Source organism: Mus pahari, chromosome 5, assembly GCF_900095145.1.
Source record: "Mus pahari chromosome 5, PAHARI_EIJ_v1.1, whole genome shotgun sequence".
NCBI classification, from domain to species: domain Eukaryota; kingdom Metazoa; phylum Chordata; class Mammalia; order Rodentia; family Muridae; genus Mus; species Mus pahari.
The window spans coordinates 138,381,001-138,405,324 of NC_034594.1; the positions used below are offsets into that span (position 1 = coordinate 138,381,001).

Sequence of the window (24,324 nt, forward strand, 5' to 3'; positions counted from 1 at the left end):
GGAGTGTTCCTCTTTCTCCACATCTTCGCGAGCATCTGCTGTCACCTGAGTGTTAGATTTTAGCTGTTCTGACTGGTGTGAGGTGGAATCTCAGTCAAGGATAGGTCAATGGTGGGCAGGACCATACCCTGACCAGAACTGCACCTCCTTACTCTTTCTTCTAGATAAACTTCATTTGGGGGAGTTCCTGGATCTCTTTGAATAAATCTCCTTTTTCTGCTTTCCCCTATTGATTTGGTTCTTAATTGCCTGATTGAAGATGAGTGACTGACATGATAAAAAGGTTCTTTTGTTTCTTTGTTTTCAGCATATAAGGAAACTTATCAAGGCAGCGGTCATGACCCCAAGTTCCATAACAGGTTTGCAGAGGAACCCAGACCCTGTTATTACCAAGCATGCTTGCCAATTCTCACTTTCAGTTTCTGTGGTTGAGGGATTTTCAGTCCCCTCTTCCCCTTTCCATTATGTCCTGCTTCTAGACATAGGACCAAGGATGTCAAGCAGGTGACTAAAGGATGCAAAGAAGTTGTAAGCTTCTTGTGTCCTATAGATTCTCCTCTCAACTTCAGAGTAGTGCTTTCCACCTTGGGGTCGTGCCCTGTGATCATCTCTTTTCCTTGGGTAATGGATGTTGTTCTGAGATCATAAAGGGTTACAAGGAGATTCCAATAGAACTGGGGATGCCTTGTGGCTATGATGAGAGACTCTGCACTGGAACTCTGAACTTACCCACATCTGGAGAACTCTGAACTTACCCACATCTGGATTCTAGACTACAGAAGGCTGATATGACTGATAGCTAATGACTTGAGCCATTCCATCCGAGGGCACTCCTTATGGAGAAACACAGGAACCAGTGCAAATCAGAACAGGCTCGGGGTTGTTTTATACCAGGGTACCCCGGGGTCAGCACTTGCCACTTCCAAAAACTTAGCATTCTGGACCCTGCCATTGCTCCTCTAAAGAGGCTGCTGCTCTCACACTTGTCCTCTGAGATCAACAGTCTGTCTGCTTTTGATATTAGCAAAGTCAAGTTGGGTGATAGGTTTTGCGCCTTGTGATTCATGCAAGTCGGTACATCGGTTGCTGTAATATTTGTTGAGGTCAGGTTGTACCATGCTCCAGGGTTACTTCATAATTCATGAATGAGTGCTTTTCAAGATGGGCTGTGCCCGGCCAGAAAAATCCCTGCGAAGTGTGAAACACTGGACTTCTTTTCCAGTGTGAGCACAGCGGGCACATAGACCACAGCATCTGTCCGACACAGACTGGTAAGTATATTAGACTCGTCTAAGGGGCTGGAGAGATAGCCACCAACTGAAAGCACCGATTTCTCTTCCAGAGGACCTGAGTTCAGTTCCCCAAAGTTGCTCACAGCCTTCTGTAACTCCAGTTACAGGGACTCTGACACCCTCTCTGGACTCTATGAGCAGCGCGTACACTGGGTACATATAACATCCGAGCAAAATGTTCAAACACATAAAATAAAACACATACATCTAAAAAATTTTTTATAATTTACGGAAACTTATCAAACACACAAGAATGAGGAAAAGGTATGCCTTTACCTGAACCGCCTAAAGAGAAGGACATTAACCACTGTAACCATGATCATCCACCCCACCCCCTCCCACACCACACCCCCACTGACAAACTGACATGTGACCTCCTGCTATGTCAAGGGATCAGTAAGCAGAGAACTATCAACCATCACAAGGGCTTTAGTTCAGCTCAGCCCCCTCCTTAGATGTGACCCCCAGTGGCGATCCATCTGCTTATCCATCTGAACCTGTTATCTGTTCATCTAGATCCAGTCCAGTTCTTTATCTCAGTGGTCTCCAGGGTCCTGAACCTCTGCTTCTGCAGCTCAAGTCTGACCTGGGGTTTGACTCTGTAGCAGAGTCTCCATCAGACCTCTGACAGGGTTAATCGTGGACACACCCCTCCCCTACTCTTTCTGCTTACCTATCATCTGGTTCTCTTTATAACTCTTTAAAGTACTGTGATGCCTCTTTAACCCTTTTTAACACTTCTGTACTACACACACACACACACACACACACACACACACACACACACACACACAGAGAGAGAGAGAGAGAGAGAGAGAGAGAGAGAGAGAGAGAGAGAACATTTTACTATGCAATGTGTGATCTGAGAATGAACATTAATAGTTGTATAAGCTGGAGTTATCACAGAGAAAGGAGCCTCCCTTGAGGAAATGCTTCCATGAGATCCAGCTGTAAGGCATTTTCTCAATTAGTGGTCAGTGATCCAGACCATTGTGGGTGGTGCCATCCCTGGGCTGGTGGCCCTGGGTTCTATAAGAAAGCAGGCATATCAAGTCAGGAGTCAACACCCCTCTATGGCCTCTGCATCAGCTCCTGCCTCCAAGTTCCTGCCCTGTGTGAGTTCTTGTCCTGATGTCCTTTGGTGATGAACAGCAATATGGAAGTATAAGCTTGAATAAACCCTTTTCTCCCAAACTTGCTTCTTAGTCATGTTTTGTGCAGGAATACAAACCCTAAGACAATAGTTAAGGTCCAAATAAGAGAACATATGTTTTCTTTGGCCAAGGAAATCAGGACAACTCGACAAATTGCTGCCAACAAAATCAAGCTATCACGCAATCATTTGTTGTGATTCAATACATTTTGACATTGGAAAGACACAGCCCTCTGATGACAGTATTTCACCATGAGTAGACTACAATATAATTTTTTTCTACTATTGATATACATTTGGGAAATGTTACAGATAATGCTGTTATGGGCATTCTTGTGCATATATCTTAGCCAACATTTTTAAGAATTTCAGCTGAGTGTATACTGTGGAATTTCTGACCCCCATGTCAATAGACCCTTGCAGTCAGCCCACTGAAGTGGAAACTTCTAATTTCTTTGGGAAATTAGTTATGTCAAATGATGTTTGGCTGGAGCACACAGTTGAAGGATGTCTTGCTAAAGCAGACACGGGAAAGAATGTTTGGGTGTAGCAAACACATGAAAGGACCCATGATGAAGGAGTATAAATATGACCCCACAGACAGTGGGAGATGAGCACTGAGCCTTGGTTTGGTTTGTTCTGCCTTATTACCTTTCACTAATAATACACATGTATTGGTTTACCTTACATAGAATTGTTGAGCTCAACTTGTGACAGTGCAACCATTGAGAGACACTTGCCTAAGAACTGCTTGTAAGGCTCCTGCGCCAGTTTGCCACTTCTGAGGTGAGCCTCAGGCCAGTTGGCGAGCCTGGTGGGTTTCTTCAGGATTGAACTACAGCTGCCTGGTGTCTGCCTTCCTAGGGGACTGGACTGTAGCTGCTGGTTTGTGCCTGGTGTTTTCCTGCCTAGAGGATTGGATTGTAGCTGCTGATTCATATTTGGTGTTTGCTACAGACTGCACTGCTGCCAAAGGAGATCGAGCTCGCCCCCAAAGAATTATTGCTGAACAAATCCACTTCCCCCCATCCTAATAACTTTTCTCTTCTACTACCTCTGCTGGGTGGTGGTCTAAAGGAGAGGTCGAACACTTATTAAAACTAGGTTTCAAAAAAATTTATGCCTACAACCCACTTATAGTCTCCCAGTAGATTGTGTAAGCTCGGATTGTTTTGCTTCCTCCCCCACTCTTAGCTTTGTCAGGCTTTTTAACACATTTTAGCAATTTCTGAAGTGAGGTTAATTTGCATCTTGAGAATGGTCATCATGTTTAGCAACTTTTCATGGGACATACACACCTTAGAACTCCTTGCCATGAAATGTGTTAGACCTCACAGGCTGGGTTTGCTTCCTTCTGCCCCAGCTTGCTTCCACATCTTTTCTTCCCAGAGCATGGATGTATTCTGGGTGCTCTGCAGGTCAAACTCTACACCAATTCCTTTGGATCCAGCTAGCAACTGTTAATTCCTACAATCATTTCTTCATCTTAACTGCTGTCATTTATAATGTCCTTTTAACTTCTGAACTCCGTAACCACACACGTTTGGGTCACATAATGCTGAGTTAGCAAGGTTGATTTAAGTCTGATAAATGCCATCATTTGACCTGCTTGCTAAAATTATGGTTTACTACGTCTTTAATGTATTATTATTTTCTCATAGTGTGTCTGATAGTTCTAAGATACACTATCCCTCGTTACTTTTCTTTACAAAAACTTTCTTGATTAAACTAGAATTCTTGATGAATTTTAGAAAGACACTTCTGTTACAGTCCTGTAGGGATTATGGCTGGAAGCTCTGACTCACTAGACTAAGCGAGAACAGACCATTTAACCTTATTTGCTTGCTTAAGAATAAGGAATGCTTTTAATGTTTTTAATGAATCCTATCTTTCCCAAGACGTTGTCTCACAGTTTATTGCCAGTGTGTTGGAAAGGTGTTGATTTTATGTTAGTCTTGAGTCTAGGCACTTTATGGAATTTGCTTAGATTTAATAGCCTTTCAGTTCAGCAACTTAGCTTTCCTAGGCATACCATGAGTGAGTCAGGAAGTTTTACTGTCAGCCTTGTCAGTATTTATGATTCATTTTCTGAGTCTATCCTACAGATAGCCTTTCTCTCCTTCCTCCCTCCCTCCTTTCCTTCCCTTCCTCCCTGAGGAACTCGGACACAGAACCATGCCAATACCAGTTAACTCCTTTATCACTAGCTACATTCCCAGCCCTTGATGTTTCTTAAGGAAAAAAAAAAATCAGAATTGTCTGTGGCTTCTAGGAGTCAAAAATCCCTTCTTTGACAGCATCCATTTCCCTCCTAAAATGAACATGCCTGTCTCTCACACATTGGTTCTTAATATTCTCTTCAGCTTTAGCCGCCCTCAAAATCTACCAGGTGTCCTTGCTGGTTAATTCATCTTCCAGGTTTCCACTTAAGAAAATTACCTCCTATGTGAAGCCCTCCCTCAAGATAGATCTACATTCCTTCTTCCATGCGTTTTTTATTCTCTACATTTTTTCACATTACAATAAGCTATTACATTACACATTGTCTGTTTGCTTATTTATGAATTAATTTAAAATTTCTCCAAAGATAGAAATAATGTTTGCTAATATTTGATTTCTTAGTTCCTATCATGGTGCTTCAGGTGTGGTTGGTTCTCTCTCTCTCTCTCTCTCTCTCTCTCTCTATATATATATATATATATATATATATATATATATATATATATTTAATTTTTGTAGTCACAGGGATAGAACCCAGAACCTCACAAACACTAAGAAAAGTCATAATCATACAAGTAGTGGAATTTATGTACAAATATTTTAATGTAAGTACTCTTCAATGGCATACTTAAAAAAGAAAAATCACTGTGCTGGTGTTGAGAAAGACTGGCCTTGATTAGGGTGAGATGATTTCATCATTTTATCTTGAGAAGCTGTTAGCTTTCTTTTCAATATTAAACAATATTAAAATGCTGACTAGGCCACTGTTCTGCAGTGTAGTTGGATCTGTTTTGTTTGTTTGCTTTTTGAGACCATATTTCCCTGTGTAGCCTTGGCTGTCCTGAAACTCTGTAGACCATGCTGGCCTCGAACTCACAGAGATCTATCTGCCTCTGCCTCCCCAGTGCTGGGATTGTAAGTGTGTGCCACCAATACCTGGCTGACTGAAACATCTTTTAGCTTAATATTTTATCGTTCATTTTTTTTCTTTTGAGCTAAAAAAAAAAATCAAACAACAAAATGATTAATTCTTAAGTATACATAAGCCAGTTTTCAAACAAATTTTTTTTAACAAGTTTCTTTAAGCAATAACAACTGTTTGATAGGGAGGTTAGATTTTTCTCCTGAAATAAATGCACAAACATTAGAGCGTGCTCTTCAGCGTTCTCCCCGTGTCCGCACACAATCTTTCCTGCAGGCCTCCAAGATTCTTTCCTTTAATCCTCCCAGCTCACCACCGCAGAGTGACTATGAAATGAGCTCCAGAGGACGCTGGTTCCATCCCTGACACCCACATGGAAGCCCACTACTTTCTGTAACTCCAGCTCTTGGGGATCTGACGCCCTCTTCTGGCTTCCAAAGACACAAGGCACACGTGCGGTCCACAGACATACATGGGTGCAAAATAACTACATACATTTTAAAAAGAGAAAAAAAGGAAGGAAGGAAGGAAGGAAGGAAGGAAGGAAGGAAGGAAGGAAGGAAGGAAGGAAGGANAGGAAGGAAGGAAGGAAGGAAGGAAGGAAGGAAGGAAGGAAGGAAGGAAGGAAGGAAGGAAGGAAGGAAGCGGTTTTAGTTTTGTCTCTTCCAATGAAGACCATATCTTCTTTTTGAAGTGGGTGGGCGTTCATTGTGTACTCCAGGTTGGAACTCACTATGTAGCTTGTTCTGGACTCTATCTGGGACATCATTTATCTTAGTGCTGGGATTATAAGTATGAGCTACCGTGCCTGGCTTACAAGAAAAACTGGGCCAAGTGTTCCGGAACCATGGGGTGGGGCTTGCAAGCGGAAGTGGGTTGGGCAGCTGGCTCTCCGACTCTGAGATTACCTAGGAGAAAGCAGGACTCTGCTGGGAGTCCAGGATACTCCATTATCCATTATCCATTATCCATTACTCCTTTCTCCCTTTGTCCTGGTCTACCCTGACCAGCAGGACCAGCAGGACATACATGCGCTGTGCTGTGCTCTGCAATCCAGTGCCTTTCCTCCCATGCCCAGTTACCAAAGTAACTCTGAAATTGAATTCTATATGAATAAATGTCTCAGCCAATAGGTTTGACTCTGTTCCTTGATTAGCTCACATCTCAATAATTCTGTTTATCCTAGTTTATGAGTGCCTCATGGCAAGTTATCTCTCCTTCAGTTTCATGCATCTGTCCCCATCAGTGTTCTGGGGTGAATCCTCCCCATGCCTGATTCTATCCCATCCTCTCTCTCTCTCTACCAAATGTCCCACCTTCTAACTCTGCCTCAGCTCCTTGGCCACAGGCTTTTTTTATTGACAGGTGAAGCTTCTACACAGTGCACCAGAGATTCTCTCTACATTTTCCTCTTTTGGTTCAGTAAAAGGTTCTTTCTCTTATAATAATAAACTATATACAATAATAGCAATTATGAGACCTACCAGGTAAGATTTACATTCACAATGTCCAGTCCCTTTGTATTTGGCACCCATAAAAGAAGAAATGAAAAGACCAAAATAGGTAACTTGTAAACAGCTCTGAGACTGAGACATAAAAATGTCTGCAGCCACAACTTTGCTATGCATGGCCAATAGATCTTGTTAGCTACAAGATCCTAAAGTCTTATCATGCCTTCCTTTCAAATGGCATAGATAGAAATTAAATTATAGCATGATCATACAATCCTATCTAACTTATAAAGAAAGACAGATGACTTACCTGCTTGAAAAAAGCAAAAAATTATCTTTAGCTAAATTGTACACATTGCATATTCCATACTTATTATGTTAGTGCAGAAATGTATAACACTTTTGAAAGTTTATATGTTCATAGGAAAACAAAACAAAACAAAACAACAACCCAAAAAGCATCCCTGACAGGATTCAGCTTGAGGATGCTGAAAAGGATGCTGAGATACTCAGACATATTTATTCCAGCATCCTGTTTGATACTCAGACCACCTCCATATGGAGGTGGACTGGACAGACAGCATTCCTGCCTTCCAGGAACTCCCAATCCAGCAGCGGACAATAGAGATGTTACTAAATAAATAAAGGCTGTTATTGCAGGGTGTGGTGATAGTTATGAAAGAAATAATATTGTCTGATGAAGGGTAATTAGAGAAATCCTCTCAGAAGGAGTGGTGTAAGGTAGGGCTTTGAAAAGTTTGTTTGGACAGTGTCTCACTATGTAGTCACAATGAACCACTTGCCTCTGCCTGCCTCCCAAGTGGAATAATTAAAGACATTTGCCACTATGCTTGACCCAATATAGGGCATCTTAAACTGCTTTCTCTTCGTTGTCCCTTTTCACCTGAGAATTTTGTACATAACCTCAGGCATAGAGTTAATATAAAAGCAGGTATAGAAATAAGATTTTACTGTTGATAAGTCATAAAGTATAAACGTGTGTGTGTGTGTGTGTGTGTGTGTGTGTGTGTGTGGTTGTTGTTGTTGTTGTTGAGGCCTGGGAAGCACCACACAAACCACTCAGACCCCAATCTCAGTCAAACAAGGCTGGTTTGTTAAATGCACACCCGAGACTGATCAATTAGGGAGGCAGTCTAGACTTAGGAGCTAAACTTCAACCCCAAGCCAGAATCCTACAGAGATTTTAAGCCCGAAATCTACAAATATCTGTGCCAAGTTATTTCACCAATCAGAATTTAGGGATAGGGGACTTCCTTTAAGAACAAGTCTTTGTGGTACACATACCCTGTTTTCATTGGTTGGATTATTCAGCTGTGGTGGGGGACTTGACTTTGGTCCCAACTTGCCAACCAGGAAGTCAGTTACCCACATACATGTCCCTTTCTGCCAAGTAGGATGTCAGTTCCCAGGAAGGTCTCAGGAACTTAAAACTTTATTTGACCCCCTACTCAAAATGGAAGTCTTATTCCAAATGGTTTCTTATATTGGTACAGGCGTCTCTCTTACGTTGGGGTCCATCCCAGGATCAGCTTATAAAGGCAAAAGCCATAAAAACTCATACACAGGTGTAGGAAGTGCTGCTGGGTGGTTGGTTCAGGTCCAAGCTTACCGTGGGTAACTATACAAAGCAGGTCTACCTGGCGGCTATTGTGATTGGTTTCAAAATAAGTTTGGGGAGTTTCCAAGAACACCAAAGCATAGAATATAATAGAATATGCAATTAACTCAGGCAATGAGAAATCTTCCTAGTAATGGCATAAGATGGCTGGCTCCAGGCATAAAACAAAATGGCTACATTTATGCTGGGGGGGGGGGCAGGCCTCAATGTGTATAAGTGTTTGTGTGTTTGTGTGTGTGTGTGTGTGTGTATAAGAGACCACAAGGAGAAGGGAGGAGAGACGCTATGGAAGAGTAAGAATGTTCAGGAGAAAGGAGGAGAGAAGCCACCTTGGGATAGAGAAGAATGTGCAGGAGAAGAGAGGAGAGAAGCCACCATGGGCTCAGGGCCAAGAGAATGTGGCCCAGAGGGCTACCCAATTGTGTTAAGAGCAGCCCAGGAGAAACATAATAAATAGTAAGTGGTAATTTGGGGTTATCAATAGGAAAACAGATCCTAACCATACAGAGGGAGAGGGAGAGGGTACGCAGTTGCCCAGCTATTGTGCTGCTTAAGGCATAATAAAATATAAAGGCTGTGTGTGTGTGTGTGTGTGTGTGTGTGTGTCTGTCTGTCTGTCTGTCTGTCTGTCTTTCATCCAGGAACATAAATGGCCAAAGGCAGGAAGGACCAAAACCAGCTTTCAACTCCTAATTTTGAGTGAGAACAGTTGAAATCTAAAAGTGGAGATGAAAGACCCACGGACACTTGACTGGCTAGTGGTAGACTTGTGTTTGGAACTCCAAGTTTGTCTTTGTGAACCTTTTCCTTAATGCAGTTTCTGATGATGAGCAGTTTCTAGTAGACAAGCATTCAAACTATTTATCAATAGTTTTTTTTTTTTAAAGTGAGGGCCTGCCCTTCCTCCATTTAAATGTGTCCTACTTAGCTTTCCTACTAGCTTGAAATTCTTCTAAACTCAGGCTGAAAAGCAGAGCAACTTGGACAGAACCCTGTTGACAGGACTCTGAGCCAGGTGTGGAAATCAGAATGACACAGATTGGCTACCTGAGGGAAACGCAGACTTGCTCAGAGTGCAGGGTCATGTTCTGTTGTGTTGTCTTACAACTTGGCTGCATGTGGGGAGACTGGCCTTCAGACAAGAAGTGGAGGTGGGCTTTAGCTGACATACCTGTTACCCACACTTGCTCACATGATTGGCGCACGGTTATGTAACAAAGCCACTCCAGTTACGTAACAAAGCCACAAAAGGCCAGGCATCACCAAGTAACACCAGCAAATCCTTACAAGGTACCATCTTGGTAACAACAGAAGTATACATTGGAAGAGTCAGAGTTGGCATAGGACATCCCAAGATCAAGTTCTGAACACAAAGGAGCTTTATCTGCTCCACAGGGACAAATGAGAAATAAAGACAGGAGACAGGACATGGGGAAAGGGAAAAAGAACGGGAGTGGGAGGACATATTTGCCCTGGAGGGAAATGGATTGCCTCTGGATAGAGACAGAAGTGGCTCATGGGAAAATGACAATTTATAAAGGGAAAGGGGAAACCACATGTCACAATGAGTTAGTTTGTTTTGATTGGACATGTTAATTAGGGTAGCCAAAAGGGAGCTTTTGATTGCTGGATGCCAATAATTTGATATCTAGACCTTGGTGATCAGCCGCAGGGGGAAGAAGTAGCCAAATAAGGGAATAGACCTTAGTGGCTAGCTTTAAGAAAGTAAGCTGTGGTTTAGTAAGGAGGAGGGAATGGTGAGAGGAAAGCTTGCCAGGCCCATGGTTGCCACGCTGGGGCTTACTGAGCCCTTCATACACCAGAGGCCAAGTCACAAAGACCGGCAAAGACTCTGCAAAGATGTGACTGTCCAAACAGATGAACGGCATGAGTTTGTCAGCAAAGCAGACCCAGTCCTTTTGTGCAGTTGAGCAGGACTCCAGGGCTTGGAGACCAGAGGGACAGCATTAGACAGAGAAAATATAATGTATGGAGCTCTAACAAGATGTAGCCTGTGTGGGAGGAAAGGCTTCCCCTTAAAGCCTGGAAAGGAACTTCACTTAGAGTGTGAAGAAGGGCTGGAGAGATGGCTCAGCGGGTAAGAGCGCTGACGGCCTGTTCTTCCACAGGTCCTGAGTTCAATTCTCACCAACCACATGGTAGCTCACAACCATCTGTAATGGGATCGGATGCCCTCTTCTGGCACACAGATGTACATGCAGAGAGAGCACTTATATACATAAAATAAACCATTACAAAACAACAAAAAAGAGTGTGTGTGGTACAAACAGTTTAAGCTTATCCCCGACTAGCTTATCCCCGACTAGCTTACAAGATGCCTGAGACTCAGGCTGTGTTTATTTTGTTTGGCTTTGACGATTACTGGGGGTGACCCCTAATCTACTCTTAACTGCAGGCCTGGCTTCCTCTCCATTGGTGTACCCCAGATACTTGCTGTTTCTCCTGACCATGTACTCATGGTTCCTCCCCCTCCTCCCCCTCCTCCTCTTCCTCCTCTCTCAGTCCTCCTCTTTCCTGGTCTCACCTACCTCTAATCCTTCCAGTGATTGGCTGCAGCCAATTTTATTTAACAAATAGTTGTAAATCAAGGAACGAGGTCTGTACAGCAAAGGCTTGTGAACATGAGCAGTCACTCCTAGGGCAGAACTTTCCCATATAGGACCTAGCGTTACAGTACATAGCGATAGACCAACCCTCAACACATGCGAGTGAGAGAGAGAGAGAGAGAGAGAGAGAGAGAGAGAGAGAGAGAGAGAGAGAGATTAGTGTAGGACCCAGCTAAAGGCAGACCTCAGAATATCTATCCAGAAATCTCCTTTAGGAGTCTCACACCAGTCCCTAGAATAAAGGCTGAGCCTGATTTTTATATCATTTTAGAGGTGACAGGAAGTTTCACATCTCATGATTTAGTTCATGATTTAGTTCATCATGGCCTACATGACAGGGAGCTGGGTGCCACAGACTGAGAGGAGCTGCCATGCACGGGCTGCTTCAGAACTCTGTTATGGAGAGAGAGAGAGAGAGAGAAAGAGAGAGAGAGAGAGAGAGAGAGAGAGAGAGAGAGAGCTGCAGAGAGGCGTGGCCTGATTCAGACTATAGGATGGGGCTTAAAAGAATCTGTGTTCTAACAATGGCCACAGTTTATAAATGATGGAAACGTGTTTGCACACGTTTTCTAACTCCCCAGGGTAGCAGAATGAAGATCGGACGGGCTTGGAGGATCTGCCAGAATAATAAATGCATGAAACCACGAATTTAACCAAGCTAGATAATTTAACAGGTCTCAAATGGACAAGGTCGAAGTCTTGAGTGGGATACTGCAAACTAACAAACTCTTAGTGGCTTTATCTGAAGACACTTCTGGGACAGTAACTTTTAAGTTCCTGCATGTCGGTATTTCTGCCCTGTACTATACATATAGGCTTGCTAACAGTCAGTATACAGAAAAAAGCATACAGAAAACTCACGTTCTCTTAGATGCCAGGCAAGCCTACTCAAAAACATTAAAAAGGAGGTGTGTGTGTGCGTGAAGGCAGCTTTTTCCTAGCACTGTGACGTAGGAAGTTGCTTAATTTCTTCCAGACCTCGCTTATCTGTCTGTAAATCAAACAAACAAAACAAGTATCTCTTTAGGGCAATCTCGCACTCTTTAAGGAGCAGATCACAGGACAGGGTGAACAGACCCTATGCTTCTGGAAACCCGGTTGCACTGGAGCCACGCCCCCTCCGGCCTGCTCATCTCCGATTGGCCTTCTCGGAGGGGCGGAACCCTGGCAGGCAATAGTTACCCCGGCAGAGTTTGCTCGCTGGGCAGGGACTCCGCAGTCAGCGCCATGGCTGCCCGTGCTCCTGCGCTCCCGCGCTCCCTGCTTGCTGCCCTTCTGGTGCCCGCGCTGGTGGCACTACTGGTGTCGCCGGCCTCGGGTCGCGGAGGCCGGGACCACGGGGACTGGGATGTGGACAGGCGATTGCCTCCGCTGCCACCCCGCGAAGACGGGCCGCGCGTGGCCCGCTTCGTGACTCACGTCTCGGACTGGGGCTCGCTGGCCACTATCTCCACGATAAAGGAGGTGCGCGGCAGTCCCTTCGCGGACATCATCTCAATCAGTGACGGTCCTCCGGGAGCAGGCACGGGCGAGCCCTACATGTACATGAGTCCACTGCAGCAAGTCGTGAGCGACCTGCAGGTGAGCGGGAGCGCGGCGCGGTTTCCCAGGCCGGGCAGAGCAGGGAACCAGCCTCTCCAGTTTAGCTCGCTGTGGGAGAGCGTGGGTCTTAGAGATAAGACTTTTAAACCCAGCTCACATGACTGACTCTTCTGGCTCGCGCTGGCTAGGCGGAGGTTGTAGCATCTTAGATGTTGGGCAACTACCACGAAGTTCCTATTTACCCCGTTACTGGTCTAAGCGCTTGGGGTAAATTCTTTGCCAGTACCTTGGAGCACTTCACACCCTTCAGATAGTCAGGCGTCATCTTCAGGCACTGTCTCTGCATGAACTGAACTCTTGTTATTTGAAGGCATACAGATTGTTGGGTAGTTTAGCATTTGGCTTATGTGGCTTCGGAGATTCCTCTTTCCTACCTTTACCTATCAGCAGTGGGAAACTACTACACAGCTTTATGGTTGACTGCGGACGGGGCTCAGCTTACAACTCGGGTGGAAACAGCCTGAGAGGGAAAGGCCACACAGGAGAAATGAAGCCTGACTCGGTGGAGGGTCTGTGGCAAAGCTGAGAAAGCTTGGTGTCGTGGTAAACAGTGAGCCAAGAGATGCCGACGCTTTAACCAAGCCCTTGCCGTGGTATGTGCCAAGGGCTTTTCGGTTCCACTCCTTTTCATTCATTGTCTCTTGTAGTAACTCTTAGAAATAGGCACGGCTATTCCCATTTTACAGATGAAGACGTGAGGTTAAGTAATTTGCGCAAAGCCAGGGGGCCAAACCTAGTTCACTTCAGACCCACTTGTCATCCAAGCATAGGCCACAGACTGGGACCCATGTGCTAGAAGAGACCAGTTTTCTTCAGCCTCCACAGAGTTCTGTTTTGTTCTAAACAAATTTAAATTAGCTACTGCCTTTTAAAACTGCAATCCTAGGGGCTAGGGAAGTAGCCCAGTTGGTAAAATACTTGCTATGTAGGCATGAGGACTTGTATTTGGTCCTCAGTAACCAAGTAAAAAGGAAGGCTCGAAGGCTTGCACGCACACGCACCGCACGCACATGTGATCCTGCACTGGCCAGACTGCTAGCTCCCTGGCCTGCCAGCCAATCAGACGGTAGGGAGAGAGCATGGCTCAAAAAGCAAGCTGGTCACTCTAGCTTCTGAGGAGTGACCCCCAAAATTGACCTCTGGCCACACCATACACTCATTAATACCCAATGCACCTGTAGTGTACCTGCACTCTGCATGCATGTGCGCCCCCCCCCACGCGCGCGCGGGCATACGCGCACATGCAGGGTAAAATTTTAGAGTCCAAAGTCTATTTATTTGCTCTTTAAGTTTCTAACTCTTCTTGAAAAAGACAGAAGACCTAGCAGCACTGGGAGTGGGGGTAGGGCTATATTTTTCTGAGAGACAAAAGGAATAGAAGCCGCTGCCCCTCCCAGCCCAGATATATTGACCCCAACTCGCCCTTTTCTTCCCAGCCCGTTTCACTTCTCTAGGTGTCTGCTGTTCTCTCTACCCCAGAGGTGGCACTCAACTGACCTGCATAGAGCACTTGCAGAGAAGTTTTAAAATGCACTAGCAAGCCAAATTATTCTAGAACAGTGCCCCCTACTGGTGATCCTAATAGGAAGGGGACAGACTGAGCCTCCCTCCGACCCATGATCTTATTGCTATTTGTGAGGTGTCTGGGGTGTCATCATCCACACTGCCAAAATGGGGAACACCGAGGCTTAGAGATGGGGGCTCGCCTGTGACCACCTAGCTGATGGCCAACAGGGAGGCCTCCGGTGAAGTATTTCCTGCGTGGAAAAGAGGCAGATGTGAGGAGCCTACCCAGGCTCTCAGGCTTCTGGGACGGTATTATTGAAAAGGTGTGTGGACCTGTTGACAATGTCAAGATTTGTCTGGATGCAGTATCGGCCAACTAACTGGCCGAAACTGGTTCCTATGGTGTGTTTCCTCTTCCAATCACCAAGAGTCTTTTTGTGAGGTTAGGAAGAACAAGGCTGGGGCTTGAGACCACTCCCCCCGTGTAAAATGCCGGCCATCTCCCTCACAGACCAGGGGAGGCTTGGGTGTACGTCTCATAAGGGTGTTCTTCTTGTCTAGTTGTTTTGGTGTGTGATATTTTTGTATAATGAATGTTTATAGGAAGAATTTGTTTCTGCTGATTGATAATATAGGACCAAGTTATGCTGTAGAGCCAGCAAGTCCAAAGTAAAATTGGCAGGGTGCTTGCCTAGGATTCGGGAAGCCCTGAGTTGTAGCCCGGGTCTTGGTGATAAGGCCTTATATAGTCTCAGTATTTGGGAGGTGGGGCGGAAGGATCAAAAGATCAAGGCTAGTTTTCTCTGTTATCTGGTGAGTTCCCAGCCTGACTGGACTGTATGATGTCCTATCTCAAAGCAAACACAATCCTTTTACCTTTCCGTCCTTCTTGGCACTTCTCTCTTGTGATCTGACCAGGTTATTCCTGATTTCTTTTCCCCTTTGACCCATTAAAAACAAGTCAGCTTTGTTATGTGCACAGTCATGGTTCTCCTTTTAGTTAGGATTTACTTCCGCATTGGTGTGCCTGTTGGGCCTCCTCAGAGTCTTGTATTTCTTTTTAAAGATTTATTTATTTGTTTGTCTGTTTGTTCATTTTATATATATGAGTACACTGTGGCTGTCTTCAGACACACCAGAAGAGAGCATCGAATCCCATTACAGATGGTCGTGAGTCACCATGTGGTTGCTGGGAATTGAACTCAGGACCTCTGGAAGAACAGTCACTGTTCTTAACTGCTGAGCCATCTCTCCAGCCCAGAGTCTTGTATTTCTGATGGCTTTCATTAAGTATCTGTCCAATGAAAGTCCCATTTCCCTCTTGTTCTTGGAAACAAACCAAGCCTGACCGGCAGCATCCTGGATTGTGGAATTATTTTCACATTAGAATTCTCATTGCAAAAAATAAAAAAATAAAATTCCTCTCCACATCTCTCTTTGTTATCATCCCTGCTTCCTCCTCTTCAGTCACGCCATGCTTAAGCTAAGTCCTCGACACCTCATGCTAGAAAGTGCTCATACAACTTTTAAATTATCTGTCTGAACTACCCTGTCCACCAGACTTACAATAACAAAAATACAGGTTGCCCTCTGCACAGAGGACTTAACAAATGCTCCTGCCCCTGCCCCTGCCCCTGCCCCTGCCGAGCCTAAAACCCTGGTGTCAGGGCTGGGGAGATGGGTCATTAGGAAAAGATCTTGCCATGCAAGTGTCAAGGGTTCAGATCCCTAGCACCCACGCAGAAAATCAACTGGACTTCCTGTACTCCCACTGCTTGGTAAAAATGAAGACAGAATCCCCTGGGACAAGCTAAGGAGTTCCTAGTTGAATCAAAAAACTCTGCCTTAGTAAATAGAGATTGGTCAAGGAAGACCTCCAGTGTTAACATGACTTCCACACCTGTGTATCTGCCCACATACGTGGGAACACACACACACACACACACACACATACACGTACACTCACAAGTAGTAAAATAAGTAAAACCTTGGATATAGATTGGTACCAGGACTCAGTATTTTAACAGACTTGGTATGGAATTCTAGAAAGTACTGCTTGAGTATGGCCTGCAAAGTTCACAGTGGGGAAACCTCACCCAAGTGCTCCCTCTTGTTTTCCTTCTTGGGGAGGCCAGGGGTGGGGAGGGGGTTGGGAAAGGGGCTCCTCTTCTTACCTAACAGCTTGAAGACAGCAAATACTTTAGCTAGGAGTGAAGGTACGTACTTCTTACCTAACAGCATGCCCAGCAAGATCGACTTTATTTTTGATTATGTGTGTGTGTGGCTGTCTCTGTGTATGTATTGATATGAGTGTGGGGGCCCTCAAAGGCCTGATATTGGATCCTTTGGAGCTGAACTTACGAGTGACTGTGAGCCACTGAGCGTGGGTTCTGGAAGCAGAACGTGGGCCTTCGGAAGAGCAGTCACGCTCATCCCCGCTGAGCCCCTCCCCTCCCCCCTTTCCTGAGCATCTCTGGGACTCAGTGGTTTTGATGGGCCACTGTGAGATGGGTACATGCAGTTGCTGTAATTGGAAACAATGGTGGGTGCTGGAGAGAAACCAACTAGGAATCTTTTTGCCTTGGGTTTCGAAGCTGAGGTAAACATTCTCATGAATGAATAAGCAACTTGAGGTCACATGACAGTTTCTGCAGTCAAGTGATAATCACTCAGCATGATTCAGCTACTTTCTTCTTTAAACTGTGCAATTAGGCCGATCGAGCACCTGTGGTAATTTTATGCAGGCTTTTTTTTTTTTTTTAATTAGAGCTTAATCTTGTAGATATTTCAGTGAGGGCTATCACAGCCTAGGTTTAGGGGATACTTTATTTATAATTATGATGAATATGGAACTGATAAGAAGAGCTATGCTAAAACATTCTCTATAGTTCGTTAATTTAAAACATGACACCTCTCCACACACACTTTATGGGGATGGGATAGGTTTTTACCCATGGGTCACCCCACCCCCACCCCAGTGGGTTACAGTTCACTGTTTCATGGAAGTGAGCTGCAGTCAGTTCCAGGGGATAGTTTGACTTCGGGCCGTAAAGTGTGTATCTCTTCAGAAACCATATTCCACAATGAAGGATTTTTATTTTTCTCTCTTCAGGAAAATCCAGAGGCCACGCTGACTATGTCTTTAGCACAGACTGCCTACTGTAGGAACCATGGATTTGACCCCCAGAGTCCTCTGTGTGTTCATGTAATGATGTCAGGAACTGTGACCAAGGTAAGTTCCACAAAGAGAGATGGGCTTAAAAGAATGTGGTAGCATTAAAAACCAAGGAAGGGATCTTTGGAGAATAAAACACAATTGATTTGTGAGTGGGCAGATGGTAAGAATATGTTCTAACACGGATTTCAATAACTGAAGGCCCTGACCAGGGTCTTTCATATAGGTGTGTCCAGTAGGGTACTTATGGGGCAAAGAACCCATGTCCTGGAGCCAAATAGATGTAACATCTGGAAGGCTCCTGTATAAAACACTCTGGCTAAAAACAGCTGCTCGTCTAGAACCATTGCTCTCTAGTTTTAGGGGACTCCTTGTTCCCATGTTTGATACCAACAAAAGGAGTGCCCGTTACTCACTGGAAGGGCTTTTGGACAGTTTGGGATGACTGCTGAAGAGAAGAGGTTAAATAAATAAGCTCATTGGTACAGCCAGGTGGTGGTGGCACATGTCTTTAATCTCAGCACTAAGGAAGCAGAGGCAGGTGGATCACTGTGAGTTCGAGGCCAGCCTGGTCTATATAGCCTCATCTATATAATGAGTTCCAGGATAGCCAGGGCTACATAGTGAGACACCCCCACCCCCATCTCACAAAAACAAAACAAGGGTCCTGGGAGATGGCTCATAAGTTGAGAGCACTGATGGCTCCTCCACCAAAGGTCCTGAGTTCAATTCCCAGCAACCTCGTGGTGGCTCACAACCATCTATTACGAGATCTGGTGCCTTCTTCTGGTGTGCAGGCATACATGCAGATAGAATGTATATAATAAATAAATAAATCTTGAAAAAACAAACAAACAAACAAAAACCCAAATGAAACAACTATAGAAGAAAGAACTACTGGATACCACTGTACAAATAGCAAATATACCAACCGTATTGCTGAGCCAGCAATTTGCTTTCTGATCCTTGTAACTTCTGGTCTGGACTGTGGGTGCATCTCAGGGGTGGGTGGTGTCCTTGACTGGCAGAAAGGAGGGGAGTGACAAATGCTCGGGGTGGGGGTGGGGGTGGGGTTCCGTTGTGCTACTTTTTTTGTTTTGTTTTGTTTTTCAAGACAGGGTTTCTCTGTGTAGCCCTGACTGTCCTGGAACTCACTCTAGACCAGGGGGGCCTCGAACTCAGAAATTCGCCTGCCTCTGCCTCCCAAGTGCTACTTCTAAGCGTGTTTGCCCTTCTTGCACATACATTCAATAGAACAGGTGTGAGGGCAGTTTCAGGCCCGGGTGACACTGCCGGGTGACACCACTGTCCATGCTCCTGGGCCATGGACAGTGCTAGCTCCGAATGACTGTTGAACAGCCAAGCTCCACCCCTATCGTGGTTCCTGTTTTGTTTGTGTGTGTTATTACAAGTTTGAAACGACAAGTTTCTCTTTTCTTCAGGCTTCCCATGCTCTCTGGACTCTTATATTTTTGGTTGTGAGCCTAGCCTTTAACGGCTGAGCCATCTCTCCAGCCTGCTCTGGACTCTTAAGATCAGAATTTGCAACGGAATGAGGTGCCAGGCAGGGTTCGTGGTGTGAGAACCACCCCTTCTTGGTAAGATGAAAGTGTCCTTAGAATGGCCTGTTTATCTCCTGTTTGCCCTTCAGGTGAACGAGACAGAGGAGAGCTATGCAAGGGATTCGCTGTTTGTTCGACACCCTGAGATGAAGCACTGGCCTTCCAGCCATAACTGGTTCTTTGCTAAATTAAAAATAGGCAGTATCTGGGTCCTGGACTACTTTGGTGGCCCTAAAGTAGTGACACCTGAAGAATATTTTAACGTCACGCTGCAGTAAGTAATTATACATTCTCCACCATTGCCGGACTGTAGCTCTTCCCAGCACCCCCAAGGCTGAGCCTGCTAGGACCACCTCTCAAAATAACAAAACACATGGGATTACAAAGACACTGGGCATAGGAGCACACACCTTTAATCCCTCACATCGTCAGTGTCAGATGCAGAATTAGTAAGCTCACCTGTAACCCTAGACCTTGGGAGGCAGAGGCAAGAGGATTAGGAATTCAAGGCCAGTCTCAGCCTCAGCATCGTGGTAAGGCTGAAAATCAGCTCAAGTTACATGAAACTATGTTTGAAACAAAACCAAGCCAACAAGGGGGATCTAGTGATGGGCTGTCTTAGTCAGGGTTTCTATTCCTGCACAAACATCATGACCAAGAAGCAGGTTGGAGAGGAAAGGGTTTATTCGGCTTACATTTCCAAATTGCTGTTCATCACTGGAAGAAGTCAGGACTGGAGCTCAAGCAGGTCAGGAAGCAGGAGCTGATACAGAGGCCATGGAGGGATGTTCTTTACTGGCTTGCTTCCCCTGGCTTGCTCAGCCTGCTCTCTTATAGAATCCAAGACTACCAGCCCAGGGATGGCACCACCCACAAGGGGACTTCCCTGCTTGATCACTAATTGAGACATTGCCTTGCAGCTGGATCTCGTGGAGGCATTTCCCCAACTGAAGCTCCTTTCTCTGTGATAACTCCAGCCTGTGTCAAGTTGACACAAAATTAGCTAGTACACGGGCCTATAGCTCTCAGTGTAGTGAAGCCTAGGGTCTATATTTTATGACATTTTCTACAACCACAATTATAACACAGTTGGAAGGGATCTGTGGCTTATGTCTGCAGAGGTAATGGAGTTGATTCCAAAGGGGCTACTGGAGAGAAAGGAAAAGAGTGTGGGAGGTTTAAGTTCAAGTTCAGCAGTTGGGCCCTGGGGTTTGGGTGTGAATCTCAGCATTGAAAAAAAAAAAAAAGTAATAAAATTACTAAGGGCTAGAGACATAGCTCAGTCCAAGGTCCTGGGTTTGGTCCCCAGTACATCTAGTCTGGAAGTAGAGAAGAAGCAGTATCTAAAGATGTTCGGGGCCAGGAAGAAGGGAGTGGTCAGATGTGGAGTGAGGTCAAATGAGGTCAAGGTCAGAGGACAGAATGGGAGGGACTAGAGTGTTCCCTAAGTGACACTGGATTTTGCAACATAGGACATCTACAAGCCCAAGAGGTGCAACAGCACCTAGAGTCTGTTGAGCGTGTTTTGCTGGTCTGTGGTACGCTAATCGCTTCCTGTTCGTAGCTTAAATTCTCACCACACCCCTGTGAAGCGAGCTGATTCCTAGGCTGTAAAACAAGGGAGGGGCTTACATAATACCTTTCAGCCAGCAGGTGGCAGTGCTGGGATTTAAACGCTGGGCGTACTAGACCCGAGTCCTCTTCTGACCCCTGACCCCTAACCCTGCGCAGGAACAGGAGCTGGAGCTGGAGCTGGAGCTGCCTCTCCAGGTTTATCTTTTAGTTCACTTCCTGTTTGCAATGACTGACAACTCTGTGGGAGATAGGGGAGGATACTAGGATTTATAAATCGTGGCCGAATGAGTAAAGAAATCAAAGTAGCCTATTTGTGGGTGAAAAGAGAAAATTGTATTCCAATAAACAGCCAAGGCTGTCTCCTGGAAAAGCAAGAAGAGACGGCAGGGAAAGATTCCCAGCGTTAGACAGAACAAGAGAACGGGGCTCGAGAGCTGGGTGGGATCTGTGAGCCGGAACTGAGGGTGCCCAGAGGCTAGCACTGACCTTGTTAAGTTCATAGGTGTCTCAGTGTATGCTAACGGTGACCCACTTGTTCCTTTTGCCAGAGATAAGGAGAAAGACTCCCTTTTTAGCAAGCAGGAACTTTCTTCAAATTCCGAGGGAATGGTGGCTTTTGTCCAAATGTCCAACCTTGGGAAAAGGTTATTTCTTTGGGAGACCAAGGAATCTTCAGTCCCGGAGCTTAAATTCTTAGTGCTTGTGTGTTCTTTGTTTTCATTCTATTAGAGAACAGCCCATATTAAACTATGCAACCCCTAACCCCCACCACCCCGCTCCCTGCCGTGAATGTACATTTTAACAGCAAACTCGAGGTTGTCCGTATTTCTGTATTCTGAGCAGGGCTGAGGGTGGTGCCTGGCCCATAGTAGGTGTTTTGGGAGCAGTTGCGTATAGATAGCCAGCTGATGGAAACACAGGCTTTCAAATTGTCTGAGTAAAAATTCCAGTTGTCCTGGCATTGATTTTGTGGCCATGTGCGTGGGAGAAGAGGCGCAGGCTGCTGACCCTCCCCGGGGCTGGCCGAGCATCCTCCTTGATAGGATTTAGGAGGTAGCGATTGCCAGGTTATTACCAGGGAGCAGGCTATCGAGGAGAGCGGCTGTAAGAATGATGGGCCGCTCTGTGAGGTCAGGGCTTGCCTTCCCGGGACATCACAATCTCCGAAGAGCGGTTATCTCTGTGTAAATAACACGCCCTGGGCAGTGCTTACTTTAATAACAAAATAAAATGATGTTTTCCCATAAGTCTTTGCTCTGAGTGCGTAAAATAGAGGCTCCCGTTCTGTTATGTAGACGGATAAGTGCTTTTCTGCAGCTCAAAGATAAGACAGAGGGCCTTTGCTCTGATTGGGGGTGGGGGGAGTGCAGCGGGAGAGTGCAGGAGGTGGGAGTGTGGGGTGGGGAGGATGGGAGACCAGGGCAAGGCCTCCCACCACAGTGGCAGAGTACTAGGGAAGGAGGCACCTGTCCCCAGGTTCCTCTGGTCACCCATTGCCACTTCAGAGTCTATGAAGTGGTCTACACATTGTCGGGAACCACCAATGGGGTCCTTGTGGCATCCTGGGCTTTCCCCAAGTCACCTTGCCAGGCTTGCCCACATCGACCACAGAAGAAACTGTTTCTCTAATTAGCACAATGCCTTCTGTAGCTGATGGCCAGACACTGAAATGATCCTGAGAAAGCATCCGCACAGGGACCGTAGCACCTGGGTGTAGATTTCCCGGTTGGACGCTAAGTCCAGCTGGGAATTAACTTAAAACATTAAACGTTTCCGTACTGTGTTTCTCTCGTCTTTTCTGAGAATGAATGAACCTTTAAGACTGACCAGTCCAGCTCATGAGATAACGGTCTCTCTTTCCCTCTCCAGGTGAAGCAGGTTATGACGGACTGAGTCACACCAGCTAAGTGTCTTCGGAGGCTCATGCACACTTGAAGGGCTTGGCCCTGCCTGGGACATCTCCAGGCTGTCAGCTCACTCTGCCACCTCTTCTTTCGATGTTGCTTGCTTGTGTTAACAGAGTGTTGTCCGTCAGAAGATGTGGTTGCTGGATTTAAAAAAAAAATGTATTTTGAAGCCATTTTCAGAGAAAAATGCCATTCATTATAACCAAAGAAGTTTTCTTTCAGCCATTCATTTCAGCTTTTCCTCAGTGGTGCCCACAGAAGGGCGACACAGACCAGCTGTAGATCGCCCATTGGCTCTGGAGGAACAGAGGAGCAGGTGCTTTATGCCTGACAGCCACTGTGCCTGAGGGGTGCTGTCCTCACACAGCTGCCTCAGGAGCCTGTCAGAGTGGGGAGGCCTGGGCAGAGCGTGGGTCCCGGATACAGAGTGCTGGAATGAATCCTTCAGTCGAGGACAGCAATGGCCACCCAGGGAGCTTCCCACTCACGTACGCCCGTATGACTGATCCAGCACAAGGCAAAACTGGGTCCTCTATAAAACTCCATAAATGTCTTACATCTTAAAGTCCCAGGACAAAATAAGTCAAAAAGATTTTCTCGTATCCATTTTCCACCTAAGTAGACTGTATATTTATTTCTCATCCTTCAAAACACACACACACACACACACACACACACAGGAGCTGGTGGGGTGCAGCTTTCTTCGTAGAGTGATTGTGTAGTATGAGACCATAGCTCTCTTTCCCAACATTGAAACAAAATAATAACCAGAAATAACATTTTTATTTGCATAAAAAAGGAATTGCAGGAATTTTGCATATGTTGGGTTCCTTTTTTTGACCCCGCACCAACCATAATCCCAGTCCTTCTCGGGCATTCTGTATGTATCTCCAGGCTCCTGGCGCTGCAGCCCAAGTCCTCTGTGGTAGATACCTTGGTACCATGGCATACAAACATACAACAACAACAACAACAACAACAAAACATGTTTCTGGCCTAGAGGGTTGGCTCAGCATTTAAGAAGATTGCTCTAGCGGGGACCCAAGTTCAGGATCTGGTCAGAGTCAGACAGGCACAACGCCCATCATTCCAGGAAATCAAATACCTCTAGCCTCCGAGGTCACCTGTACTCAAGTGCACGTACCCACACAGACACACACGGACACATAATTGTAAACATCTTTTCTTCAGAAGAGGCACTACTTAGTTTTATTATGTGTATTCATGCTCTTGGATGACATAAGAGTCCTTTTAATAAGTGTGCAGTTCAGGCGGCTGACTTCTTAAATAGCAAAAGAGTTGAACATGAGCCATCATGTTGGAGAAAGAGATAGAAATCCAGCAAACGACTTCACGGTAAAAACCCACTAAGCAGCAAGAATCCTGTTTTTTCAAATCGATAATTAAAAGCTTTATTCTAACAAGCTGTGTTGGACTGATTTCCGTGATTTCAGAGACATAGATGTTTATCAGAAAGCTTCATTGTGCATTGCTCATTCAATGTTCTTATTTAACTACACTTTAAATCAGCCACTGATCGTTCCAGAATCCGAGAAGAATCATATACTTTCCTCAATGGCAGAGAACTCACGTCCCAGCATTTGGGCAATGTCTGAATGCAGGCTTAGTCACGGGCCCTTGTGTTCCAGCATGCGTCGTAGAACTGGCTTGAGGGTGTCTCCCTGGTTTTCTC

The 24,324-nt window shown here is 45.4% G+C and overlaps 1 protein-coding gene across 1 annotated transcript; it reads left to right on the forward strand.

Annotated features, from left to right (window-relative positions):
- The first annotated feature begins 12,511 nt into the window (after positions 1-12,511).
- On the forward strand, positions 12,512-24,055 carry Creg1 (cellular repressor of E1A stimulated genes 1). Its single transcript, XM_021198266.2, has 4 exons — positions 12,512-12,885; positions 17,525-17,644; positions 19,239-19,423; positions 22,594-24,055. The coding sequence occupies exons 1-4, from the start codon at positions 12,532-12,534 to the stop codon at positions 22,595-22,597; spliced, it is 663 nt and encodes a 220-aa protein (XP_021053925.1). The 5' UTR covers positions 12,512-12,531; the 3' UTR covers positions 22,598-24,055.
- The last annotated feature ends 269 nt before the right edge of the window (positions 24,056-24,324 follow it).

Excerpts from the sequence above, each read along its gene's own strand:
- Creg1 (XM_021198266.2), top strand. The coding sequence starts at position 12,532 with ATGGCTGCCCGTGCTCCTGCGCTCCCGCGCTCCCTGCTTGCTGCCCTT. Across the intron at positions 12,886-17,524 it reads AAGTCGTGAGCGACCTGCAG|GAAAATCCAGAGGCCACGCT; the intron begins GTGAGCGGGAGC and ends TTCTCTCTTCAG. Across the intron at positions 17,645-19,238 it reads TGTCAGGAACTGTGACCAAG|GTGAACGAGACAGAGGAGAG; the intron begins GTAAGTTCCACA and ends TTTGCCCTTCAG.